The sequence below is a fragment of the Cricetulus griseus genome, chromosome 2 (genome assembly GCF_003668045.3).
Source record: "Cricetulus griseus strain 17A/GY chromosome 2, alternate assembly CriGri-PICRH-1.0, whole genome shotgun sequence".
NCBI lineage: Eukaryota > Metazoa > Chordata > Mammalia > Rodentia > Cricetidae > Cricetulus > Cricetulus griseus.
This window is the reverse complement of record NC_048595.1, coordinates 169935143-169948588: the sequence shown is the minus strand read 5'-3', so window position 1 is coordinate 169948588 and position 13446 is coordinate 169935143. Positions and strand designations below refer to the sequence as shown.

At 40.6% G+C, this 13446-nt stretch overlaps 1 protein-coding gene across 19 annotated transcripts in view; it reads left to right on the top strand.

Annotated features, from left to right (window-relative positions):
- Tcf4 (transcription factor 4) overlaps positions 1-13446 on the top strand; it is a 342153-nt gene that overhangs the window by 187141 nt on the left and 141566 nt on the right. For 10 of the 19 annotated variants that reach the window (XM_035440081.1, XM_027402662.2, XM_027402658.2 and 7 more), the window contains one exon: positions 2396-2422. The exons of the other annotated variants lie outside the window; for them this stretch is intronic. In XM_035440081.1, the coding sequence (XP_035295972.1) occupies positions 2396-2422 (27 nt within the window). The remainder of the gene's footprint in view (positions 1-2395; positions 2423-13446) is intronic. 19 annotated transcript variants of the gene reach the window in all.

Here is a 13446-nt window from a genome sequence, read left to right as displayed (position 1 = left end):
TGCAACAAAGTAGAATGTCAATAGCTGCCACTCTTGTGAGAGCGTCCTTCAAGGAGTCTTTTGGCATCTCTGCCATTTAACCAGGAAGTCACTGATGTAGACCTGTGCTTTCTTGTCCCTCTGGAAGATACCAAGTAAATCTTTCCTGAATTTGTTTTAAGGACAAGAGACTTGGAAAAAAATGGAAATGGAATCAGGGTAGCCATTGGGGGGGTTCTTTATGTTGAGGAAGGATTAGTATATTATCTATTTCTAGAGAACTTGTGTTATACTTCAGCAGATAGCACACACACTCTAATTCTTGAACTTTACATTCTGATTTCATCACAAAACAGATTTGTATCTCATTGTGTCCTCACTAATCTGTAAAATTTCTTTGTTTGTTTCTCAGAAGCACATAGATTGGAGGCTCCTCTAGAGTTCCATTCAGATATATTGCTTTGTCACTTGACTTACATGGTTTTACTTTTGCTATAGGTGGTCACAGGTATACTTTGATAATAAAATCCAGACGTGTTAAAACACATAAATAATCTCAGCCATCAATCAGAACTTTCTGGAAAATTCAGAAATAATATACTTCAGTAAACTTCCATTTTTGGATATTTAAGGTTTGTATGTTTGTGTGTACAAGTCCTGAGCCAATTGCCCAGTTGCTTTCTAAGGTGCTCTAACGCTTAGTACATTCCAAATTCATGTTTGTACTTGGTTTGGACCTCTTTTTATAAAGTGAAGGTAAAATTGGGAACCTTCATGCATATTACCAGAAAAATAGATAATTCATTGACAGTATTAAATTTGAATTCCATTGTTGTTTCCCCTTGGGATTGATCCATCTGTTTTCATTGGCTTAGTCACTGACAGCCTCCAGCCCTACCCCCATCTAGGACTAGCTGATCTCCCCCATCTGCAGAAGAACTTAGTTTCCAGATCAGGTCATTCTGTTTCTAAGATAGCAGAGACTCTTGCTCCTCTGCATCCCCAGTCTCCACTGCTGGTTCCTTGTGGTACCCCCCCCCCCAATCCACTTAGCATGCCATTAATATGAGCTTGCCAGTTGCCACTGGAATCACACTGGCTTTGCTCAACTTTCCTGTGTCCTGAGAGTTCCATCTCCAGTGGATGAGACAGGCTTTTGGTCACCTAGATCCTTTCTCACCTTTCTGACCTTGTCCATCTGCACCACTCACTGTCAAGTTCTACTGCACAAAGCTGCTTCGTGCTCTTATTGGTGCCCACTCTCTTTCTTTACAAGGCCCTTCTATCCTATAAGATAATTTTTATCTCATGTCTCTTTGTTCTCATCTTATATCCCTTTAAGCAGATAACTCAAATCCTTTGTTCAAATTTCCACTCAGCCATTGTTTTCGAAGACTGTTTCATGTTAGAGCCATGTTCTGTATTGGTTTTCTAATAGCTATTACACTCTGCAGCCAGTGGCCAGCAAAACCCACTCTTACTACCTCTATCTCAGCAATTAATAGAGTAGATGGATGAGCAAATAAGTACCCGAGCCAATCTTAGTACTGACTGCATGCAAGTGCATGTGCCCTATTGAAATACCTTTGTTAAATAGATCATTAACCCTTTAGGGCAAGAGCTGTCTTTAATCTCATTATTGATGCAAGAGCCAAGACTCAGAGAGCCTTTTGTCATTAATAGTAATCAGAGATGGAACTAGTCAGTTTGCTAGATTGGCTGACTATTATTTCTTTAGCCTTGGATGAAGTTGAGAGAACTTTCAAAAATGTCTTCTTCCTCCTCCTCTTCTTTTTATTTCTTTTGGGTTTTCAAGACAGGGTTTCTCTGTGTAGCCGTGGCTGTCCTGGAACTTACTGTGTAGACCAGACTGACCTTGAACTCACAGAGATTCATCTACCTCTGCCTCTTGAGTGCTGGGATTAAAGGCATTCGCCACCACTGCCACCAGGGGCAGAGAGGTCTTCTTATAGAGGTTCCAGCTTTCCTTTTACTGATCACTTGACTGCATCCTTTGACATGTGTATCATCCTGCCATTCTGGAATCTCTCTCTCTCTCTCTCTCTCTCTCTCTCTCTCTCTCTCTCTCTCTCTCTCTCTCTTTCTGAGACAGAGAATCCCTAAGGAGTGTCTGAGGCTCGGCCATCTAGACTAACACAGGTCTCTAGAACAAGAAGTTAGCCACTTTCTAGTGTTTCTCATAGGTCCAAATTGAAATAACAAGGTGCATGTTTCCCATGCTGCCACTCTCATTGGTACTAACTCCCTAATGAATCGTTGGAAGAACTGACGAGGACCACAGTCATCTTTAAAGTAGAAAAGGTCTTGAGGCTGAAGGGAGAAGCCCAGTACTAGCTGCATCTTGTCTCCTATGCTTTGTGCTTTATGGTTTTCCTTGTTTCATCTTTCTTAATAGGAGATGGAGAGAACAAAGAAGAAATGGGTGAGTTGAATAGACCTTGATTTGCCTCTTCATGTTTCTTCTACATAAATATGCTCTTGAAGAAGGGCATGAAGCAACTAACGATGATGACAAATTTAGTCTTGTTTTTTCTTTTTCTTTTGAAGTTCTTACAGATAGATGTTAGTCAGAAAAGACTTAAATAGCTAGTGGCCAAACCTACTTTGTAGCAAGTAGAAAAGAAAGACCAGAGATGTTAGATTTGCTTAGCAATATACAAGAGATCTCACCCGTATTGACCACATAAGACAGAATTCCAATAGCACCATATGTAAATGTTTCCTAGATGGGTGGGCTCTCTTTTTTCTAAAGGCAAAGGACCAGCTAGGTTAAGAAGTCAGAACCAGTGGCAGCTGGAAATGCAGCCTGGAGAAATTTCTAGATGAGTGTTCCTTTGTTCAGCTACCACTGAATTGCTCTGTCACAGAGCCAGAGGGTGTCGTTTGCTTGTAAATACTGAGTTTTTGAAATGTCACTGTAACACTGGAAAAATGTTGTCTCAGAAGGTTGCCAAAGTGACAGAATCCCGACATTGTAAATACCAGCCAACACAAGTGCTCATAAATGACAGGAATAAAATATACTCGACTAAATCCATAATAATCACTGATAACACTGTTTACCCCCGGTGACCAGGAACTGTGAACTTGGATAAAAAGCACATGTGTGCAGCTATCACTACTGTGTTGGAGCCTCTAGCCATTCCAGGAAGGCTCCCTAAATATGTAAAAGCTTTATAATAACTAAGAAGCAAATGTGTGAGATAGGTTGTCAGCGAGCCCCCAGAGGAACTGGCTTGAGCCCTGACTGTCTTCAGCACCCTAGGGGGCTGATAAGGCTTCCATTGTTCAGCTCTGAACCAAAATGTAAGCCAACCCAGGCAGTCTTAGTAGACTATTTTCAATCCATGTAATTCATAGACTGTCCCTCACAAGCTAGAGCCAGCACTTTCCTATGTCATGTACACATAGCATGAGGAAGGAGATAAAAATAAGGCAGGATTCAGTGAGACCCAAAACTTGATTTAGACTTGTAGGGCTAGGCAGGCCTTCCTCCAGCCTTGTGACTTCTGTAACCCAGGGCTTTTCTTGACAGTAATGTCCTCCCTTCTGGAAGTGATTGCTTCCTTGCCTTTTCTGCTGTAGCATTAAAGGTGCCATTTGGATATCAGGATTCTGAGAAGACTTAAACTAGTTGGCAAGCCAGTACCTCCTTAGTGTCTGTGATGACCCCACTTTTGCTTCTCAAATGAAGCACCCCTCAAATTGCCATCTCCTGAGAAATTCTCAAGAAACGGTAGGGTGGCTCTGAATTGCATGGCGTTCAGCCCTCCTGGCTTTCATATTGATGAACACAAGATCAAATCAATTAAGTGCTTGGAAGCACCTCCTACCCCAAGGCACCTGTCTTCCCTAGGCTGGTCAGGAAGAACTAGAGCTGTCTGAAGCAAGCCCCTCAACTTTTCTATAGGTACAGAATCCTTGTTTCTTAACATTTTCTTGTGTTGTTTTAATTTTTGTTAAATATTGCTTTCATAACTAGAATATGTAGTGCTCAGTATTACAAATAGCCCTGATAAGAATGGGAATTTGTGTGTGTATGCACTTATTAATGTTTTTTAAAATTCATTTATTTTTATGTTATTTGCATTGGTGTTTTGCCTGCATGTATGTCTGTGTGAGGTTGTCAGATCATGGAGTTACAGATAGTTGTTAGCTGCCATTCGGGTGCTGGGAATTGAACCCGGATCCTCTGTAAGGGCTCTTGACTGCTGACTCATCTCTCCAGCCCCTACTTATTAATATATTTTAATCAGTCTTAATGTGTAGTCCAGGCTAGCCTTGAACTCCTGATGTTCCTGCCTTTGCATCCTGAATTCTGGGATTGCATGTATGCATTACTATGTCAAAATAAAATAACATTTGACTAAAATGCTGTGATGGATGTGTTTCTTGGCTATTAATGCTTAGGGAAGTGTCTATAGGTGGTAGTAAGTTTTCAACATAAGTTGTCTGTTTTATTTAGCATTAGCTGGGTTGGTAGCAAGGATTTTAAGATGCTATGGGTGACAAAGACAGTGATGTTTGCATCCTTCTGGGTCTATCAGTGGCTGAGAGGGTGAGCAGGGCTTTGGAGAAAACATGAGTATGTGTGTAAGTCCTCAGTAGCTCAGCTGATGGGACTGTATCTTGGTAACAGGGTCCTTCTACCTTACCACATCACCATGGGAATTCCCTGGATGGGGACCAGCTTGCCTTTCCAAGTACCTGGCAGCTGGTAGGAGGCAATGAAGGGCTTGGTTTGGCTGATGGTTGTAGGTGTTGGTGTGGGGGTCTGGCCTCCAGTCTCAGGCTCTCTTCTGTCACTGCACTTGTGACACTGAATGGCTTCTTAGATTTCCCTCAGAGAAAGGCAGGCTTTGTTTTCCCTTGGTATGCTGGGTGGCAGTGGCCATGTGTACTTTCTGAAGCCAGGCAACAAACAATGTTGGTCAGACTGTCTTTGCTCTCCATGGCTTTGGCCCTGCAGACATTCTTTTGTTTAGGCTCCCAAACTGTAAGTGGACAGCCACACATTAACTTTGTCTACAGTTACTCTTCCTCTGTTTTTCTTCCTGTTTCCTCTGCTTCCTTTTTGCTTATTTAGAATCCAACAGGGAGAGCAGACAGGATATTTTGTCATCATCGCAAAAGTATGCAGGCTGACCTTGAGCTGGCCGTGTAGGGAAGATGACCTTGAACTTGTGAGCCTCCTGCCTCCACCCCATGAGTCCTGGATTGCAGGTGTGTACCCCCATACCATGTCGGGTTTAGGGTGATCTTGGACTATAAGAAATCAGTCATTACTAAAGAAAACAAATATGCGATCTTGAAATTTCACTTTTCTCTACAGCTTGCTGGGCTTCTTCCTTCAGTTCAATTTTCTGATTCATTCCATCCTAAACAACTCTTTGGCAGTATTTTAAACTTCTGCAAACTCAAATCTTCAGCCTGTTCACCAGGAAGTAGCCCCAAATTGCCCCCTGGTGGCAAGAGTAGGAAATGGCAAGATGGAGGGGGTTGGGGGGGTGCAGTGAGGCAGCATGTGACTTTGGATCTGATTTTCAAGTAACATCTCTAGCTGTCTGTAGCTAATAAATCATCCCTCAGTGTCAATGTGAAGCAGCTCCAAATAGATGACTGTGTCACTTATAGTCCCTTTGCGACTTCTTTTGTGGCAGCAGCTTTCCCCTTCTGTTTTCTTTCTTTTTGGTCAGAGATTTGTTTCTAGCAATATTCCATTGGCCTTGGCCTTTCTAAGAGCACTAATGCACTGAGCAGAGACTGAGAGACCAGCAGAGAGAGGGCAGGGAGGGAGCCTGCCTAGGAGCCCGGGTACTGGAAACCCACACATGCTGTCACCTCATGTGTTGGTGTGAGCACTGGGAATGGCTGTGATTTCATGGCATGCTGATTAGCCAAACACTTGTCACCTCTGTCACTGCTCATTGGACTACCAAGTGTGAGTGCACCATCTGATTGACAGCTGTCCTTTGTCAGAGGGCCATCTTTTCTCCTCTTTGGTTTGACTGAACACAGCAGACATCTGCAGAGCTCTTGAAGATCTGACAGGAGGGCTCTGCCTGCCAGCCCACAGACTCAAAAGCAGAGTTGCAGACAACCTCAGAAAGGATATTGACCCACTGACCATTTTGCATTTGGTTATATTGGCAAAGTGAACTCTTGAAGATGAGTAGAGGTCTATTTTGGTGGAGGAAGACAGACATCCCATATGAATCGGGGTCATGGAGAGTATACTTTCTCAGCAGTGATTGGTCGGGGGTGTTTTTGTCAACCTGAATCAAAGAAGTGCTGGAATGAGTCACTCAGTATTGTATGGACATTGCAGAGAAGCAGAACAGGATCACATCCTGGATCACATCAGCATCTTTGAAGGTCTAAATGACAGATTTAATAGTCATGATACTTGGTATTATATGTTTGGGGCAGAGGGTTAGTTTTGTTGGTTTTTGTTTTTGTTCCCACCCAGACCCAACACTGCTTTGGGGGAGAAGATTCAAGTACATTTCTTGGCTTACAGTCTGGATTTTACAGGATGTCTTACACCCTTGGAGAAACAAACCTCCTTACGACATTGTCCGGTGAACCAGAGACATCAGGCTGGACTTTTTTTTTTTTTTTTTTTTTAAGACAGGGTTTCTCTGTGTAGCCTTGGCTGTCCTGGAACTCTCTCTGTAGACCATGCTGCCTCAAACTCACAGAGATCCGACTGCTTCTGTCCTCCGCGTGTTGGGATTAAAGGCATGCACCACCATTGCTCAGCTAGGCTGGATTTTATGATAGGGAAATATGTGAAATTATTGTACAAATCTCAGCTCAGGAATTTGAATACTAAAATTTCTGCTTTGTCATAGCATCTTTGAAAGAAACTAATTCATTTAAGCATCTACTAGCATTTGTTCAACACAGAGGAGTGGCTTGGTTTGGGTCAAGTCACCTGTGCCTATAGGTTTGCAGAGATTTCCTACATTGGAAAATGATTGAGTGCCATTTTAGTTGTAACAAGAGGAAAATATTTTATTGCATTTAATACCAGGTACATTAATTTTGTTCTATTTTTGTTTCACATAGTCCTTATTAATTATTCACAATTTAACTAACCTTGTCATTGAACTTGAGCAAATGTAGAAGATCTGGAAAACTCTGAGTGACTTGTTTGAATTATGTACTCTAATATTACATAGATGGAGTCTTCTTTGGGGCTACTTGTAGAGAAGGACAAACTTTAAACCACATGAGATGGGAAAGACTTTTATTCCAGATTGTTGCTTCTAGGTTCCTGTGCTCTACTTGAGGGCAGTGTTTAGACCCTATCAGCTCCTAGGATGGGTTCAGGCAAGACTCCGTTGTGGCCTGACTTAAGATGCAGCTTTTAAAGGCTCTATTTCTACATCCTCAAAAGCTTAGCTGGGTCACTATTCTAGTTTGCTGTCCATTGCCATGATAAACACCATGACCAAAAACAACTTGGGAAGGAAAGGGTTTATTTGGCTGACACTTCCTGATCACAATCCATCATTGTGTGGGGATCAGGACAGGAATCCAACACAGGAGCAGAGCAGGGACTATGGAGGAATGATGCTTATAGGCTTGCTCTTCATGGCTTGCCCAGCCTACTTTCTTATACAGTCCAGGCCTACCTGCCCAATGAGAGGCACTCCCTCATCATGGACTGGGGCTTATTCTCCCATCAGTCATTAATTAGGAAAATTACCCACAGACATGCACACAGGCCAGTCTAATAGTGGGGATTTCTCAATTGAGGTTCTCTATTCAGAGGAGATACTAGTTTGTGTTAAGTAGACAAAAACATACCAGTACAATGATTTATAAGATCCCTGTTAGATCCAAGTACTATGAGCATCTGTCTGATAGACAATGAGCGATAAGGGTAGCTTTTAACCATGATTCACAGGATATACTCCCAGAATATCACACAAGAGACAGAAATTCTGCCTTTAAAGGAATCATATAAATACTAAAAATTTTGAGAGCTATACATTTAATCCATGATATTTTTCTTAATTTCTTGCAGTATAAATATAATGTTGCTTTTTTCTCAGTGTGTAATGGCTATGGTCAGAGTAGAGAGATGATTGGGTTAAGTAGGACATGGGATTCAGCAGTTAGCTTTGCTCTTGGCAGATACATTTGTCTGGAGCAATGGGAGAGCCGGGTATCAGAGCTGGATGCGGTCATATTCAGTTGATTCTGAAGGGCTGCTTTTGCCTTTCAGCACCTCAGAAATTTATGATGTACCAATTTAATTGGAAACTTTCGTTGTCTTGGTGATAAATAGGTAAGGGTGATGCACCTTACATTCAGTGGTCCCTTGGGTTTGACAAAATACAGTTTTGATGTGAGTAAATAAGACGCTCTGTTGTTACTGAGAAAAAGCTGGTGACCCTCTTACTGGGGGTGGGGGTAGGGGCTCACTACAGCCCTTCATGGCCCTTCCTTTCAATCACGTGAAAGACCTGAACTGTACCAGGAAGACAATGCTTATAAAGATCGCCTTCACAGATGGCTCATTGGAGGAAAGAGATGTGCTGATGTGTTGTGAGAGGAATGTTCTAGAACTGAAGCTGTGGTTTTAATGCCAGGCTTGTATCATCAGTCCTAGGTGAATTATTTGTGTTTCCCTAAATCAGAAATGCCAGGTATCTTACTTTAAAGAAGAAGGTCTTTGCCACTTTCTGAACTGAAACCATTCTCTCCTAGTCAACCATTAGTTGGTGTTGTCAGTGAGTCACTTGAAGTTTACAGTTCTTTTTCACTTATTTTAGAGTTTGTTAATACTTAGAGATCAATCTTGCCCAATTCTACATTTCATGCACAAACAGAGGAGGCCTAGTTAAGACAAGGGTCCCAGGTTTACTCTGGGCCCAGTTAGAACCTATGCAGCCTGATGGTCAATTTTGTCATCCTTACCATCAAACTCCAAGTTTAGTGAACAAGCAATTCAAAATAATGAAAATGGGATTGAGCATGAAATGCCCACTCTGTGCTGCTTCTTCTCTGTCTCTAAGCTGCACACTTGTGCATGTAGATGAGCACAGTGCAGGCTCCCTTTGCATAGGGCTCCTGAGTGCTCCATGCTTCCCTCCCACTGCACCATTAAATTTCTCAGGAGCCAGACTTGTCCCTCATGGTTTATTATGCAGGGCACTTTATGGTATTGTGATGACATTAGGTTCTTTTCCTTTACCTATTAAGTCTGTGAAGAATGACTAACAATAAGCTCAGAGGTTGCAGCGCCTGCTGGTACCCAGCTTACTATAAACACTGTCTACCTAGCCACTGGTAGGGAGGCCGAATGATGTGTGGGCCCCTTTCTCAGATCCCAGCCTTGCCATTTTTGAGTTTTAATTTTACTGTTTTCTTAAAAGCAAAACTTTAGACTCTTTAATGTGGACAGACTAAGACTACATGTTATGCTTACACCACGAAAATTCATTTATTATTAAATGTCGGTTAAAATATTTTTAAGTTGAAGTCATGATTTGTCAGCTTCCGATTCTCTTGTTTAAAAGGATAAGGTGAAAAGATGGTTGGCCTGGAAGATATCACCTCTGCTTTAGTCTGTTGCATACTGGAATTACAAATTGTGTCACTATAGCCAGTTACAAAGTTTCATTTTTAAACTTTTGTTTGATGCTGAGACTCAAACCCACAACCTTCCGGTTTAAATCCACTTCTGAGCTAAGAACATTCTCAAAAGTTGATAATCACTAGCAGAGATTTTTGTGTGTTGTGGGAAGACAGAGGTGTTTGCATATGCTAGATAAGCCACAGTTCTCTCTTGTTTATCTCACATTTGTATAAAAGTCAGGGGAAAAAAATATGTACTGGGCACAGGAGATACACATGGCCTTCCGTGTGGCCCTCAGCACCACCAAGTCAAGCTGGAGGCCAGGAAAATGACACATGGGTTCTGAACCTCAGCCTTCTGTTTGTGCAAATTTTGTTTGTATTAGCAGTTCTCCTCTATGTATAGAATTTTGTAAAGATTAAGTAACACTGAAGACACTTACCAGAGTGCCCTAAATAGTACTGTTAGCACCTTCTCCAGTAATAATATCTTTTTCTTTAGGGTAGGTTTTATGCAAATTTTTCATATCGTGTATGAAAGGCACAGACATATGTTAAGTCATGAAGTGTATCCAATAAGCTTTGGCTATTATTGTAGAACCAACAGCTGGATAGTTAGGCTGAAACATGTCTTTGAGTTTAGGTGGGCAGCAGTGGCCCATAACTGAATAGTTCACTGTTACAAAACCTATAGGTTAAGTATTCTTACTGAAACTTTTCATTTTGGTCCAGCTCATAACTCTTTGTAACATTAATTTGTCTCTATACATTCTAGCTTTGTAACATTAATTTGTTTCTATACATCTCTAGCTGAGAAAGTGGGCTTTCTGGGGATTTGAAGCTTTCAAAAGTTGATTTCAAATTAAAAGAAATTATGAGAAAAATATAGCATATTAAAAGAAAACATATTAAAAGCAACACATTTCTTTTAATACATTAAATGAGAGTACCAGCTTCACATTAATATATATTATAAAAGCTAGTCTCTTTTTTATAAGGTAAAATAAGAGGAAGAAACAAGACAGCTTTCCTGGAGCTTCTAAGTGGCTAATGGTGGCCAGGATTGAGCATCCTACCATGTAGTCCTGGAGAAAGTTTCATAAAATAATAGTCATCCAATGCAGCATGTGATTGTCCTGGGTTAGATTAATAGGAGCACTGACTGACTCATTTATATAGCTATCCAGTGTCACATGGAAAATGAAGTTTCTCCTTCAAAGGACATCATTGGGTCCTACCCCCTGGATAGTTTTAACAGGTGGGGTTTAAAGACCTTTCCTGAGAAGCTATATTGGCCTGAGCAGAGATTTTAGGGCCTCCCTAGCCTCTTTGAAAACTTTATGGGACATGCTCAAATAGCTATTTGTATCAGGTAACTGATAACTCTTTAACATATTAATGCCTATGCTTGACTTCATTTTTTCTGACAGTAACAGAGTGAATGATTATATCACATATTATGAAGAAACAAGCCCAACACCTAGATGGAAGGTTTGGAAATAATCCCTGTGGCTGGCTTGTTTTTATAACTGTCACATTGTAAGCAAAAAGACTTGGATAGGCTCTGTGTGTGTGTGTGTGTGTGTGTGTGTGTGTGTGTGTGTGTGTGTGTGTGTGTGTGTGTGTGTGTTTGTGTGATGGTGATGATCCTGTATTCTTATTGAAGTGAGAGTTGACTTTGAACCCTGCCCCTCTTTAATCTAAATTCAAACAATAGGGGCTTAACACACTCTCTTGTCACTAGCACCTCCTTTCATGTTGCCATCTTGTCCATCTCCCCAAAATGACTCAGAGGCTTTGGGTCAATCAAAGTAGTGGAGAAGTCACATCACTAAGAAGAATGGATCAGAAGGGGGGATCTGGTATGAACTAGTGTGTGGACATGAGCTCTGAAAGCACATGATATCCTATTTCATAGGGTTCTTACTCCTATATTTGGCACCAGCCCTTCACTATGTAAGCTTGCTTTAGACTTCTTACCAGTCACTCTTATAGAAGACTAGAACAAACAAGTCTTTAATAAAATCCTAAAAGAAAAGCTAACCTTGAAATGGCCATTTGAATGGCTAATTTGTCTAGCATCTATAATAATCTTAGATTAAGTATTCTGATGGGGAAACCTATGTGTGCTCTGTTTTAGGTAAAAACACATAACTGACCTTCTAGAGGGTGGCACGGGGGTTTAACTGGAACTCTTGTGCACTTGACAGGGGCAGGCCAGGGTAAAGTCTGGGATGGAGCAGGAGATGTCGTCAAGACAGAAGTGAGCTATAATGGAAGAGCTTTTGGGAAAGCTCCAGTTGAGTCATGATACCTCAACAACAGAAACAGAAGGAAAGAAAGGAAAGCAACTGACTTCACATGGTGCAAAGGAATTGAGCTGGAAGTGAGACTGTGAATTCCAATCCACTGTTATAAGTGTCCCAGTTCAGCCAGTGCTTGAAATGGTATGGCTACACCTTTTCCCAGGCTCTCAAAAAAAATGACAGTAACAGTAAATACTATTTTCCCCTGTCACACAAACATGAGGACCTGAGTTCAATCCTGTAAATGCAAATAAAAGAGCCAGGTGTGGCAGGGTGCACTGGCAGGCTCAGCTCTGGGGAGGCTCATCTCTGGGTCTTGCTGGGTAGCTGGCTTAGACAAGTAGGTGAGTTCCAGGTTCAGCAAGAGATACTGTCTCAAAAAATAAGGTGGAGAATGATTGAGAAAGATAACCAATGTTGACCCCTGGTATTTACATACATGTGCACACACATGCATGCATACATACATGAGTTTGTACACACACATTTGTATACATAATTTTTTTAAACTTCTTGTGAAGATACTTTCTGATAAGTACATGAATTTATATAGACATTGAGTGCATCAGATAAGTGCTTTGTAGATTGATTTGGAAAATTTTTCTTTCATTATAAAGTATTTCTGTTGAGAAAAGTGCCCTCCTAGGTTGTGAAAACTGACTGTATAAAAATGTTTTTTGGGGGCCTCAGTAAAGATTTATTTTTATGTTCTTACTAATTTTATTTTTGGGTGTTTTATTTTTTACTGAACAGGATTGTTTTCCATTTTTGTTTTTAATTAGTAAACCAATGTAGAGGAAGTCATTATTTTTCAATGTGTTGGACTTGTAGATATTACTACATAGAATTTCTAGCTTCTGGATGTTGTGAGACTTTCTAGGGGGAAATCATGGGCACATATTGATGGTACTGTCACACGTAGTATATTTCCATCTTATTTTGATGCTGCACTTTTGAAGTCCGTAATACATAACTAGAACAATGGACTGGACATCAGGCTTCCCTTTCGCCGACTTGAGCACTTCCGTTCAATGATTCACCATTAACTTGTTTCCTGTCTGCTTCTTGTAATTTGGACAACTTCCCCAGGGTCATCACTTCTTAGGATTAATTTGTGTGTTCAAACTAAATCTGTATCTTTCTATAAAATGTCCTTTTGGGGGCCTTATAATTATCTACTCAAAATTATGCGTGTTGTTCACTTATGTTGAAGATTCCTAGTCCATGTCTAAGATTTTGATTTAGCTATGTTTTGCATGCTATTGATGCATTTTCTCTTTCTGGATTTTTTTCTTCTTACACGCTTGCCACAGTTTTATCTATTTTCTTTGGTTTTTCAAAGAAACTTTGTTTGATATTGTTGACAATCTACATTTTAAGTTCTTTTGAAATCCTATTAATTCTTTATATTTATTCTTAGTATATTATGCCTTTTCCCTAGCTTTTATATTGCATGTCTAGTTCATTTAATTTTATTAATATATGTAATATACACATTCTTCTCTATTTAACAAAGCATTTTTTTTCATTTGATACTGCTTTGGCAATA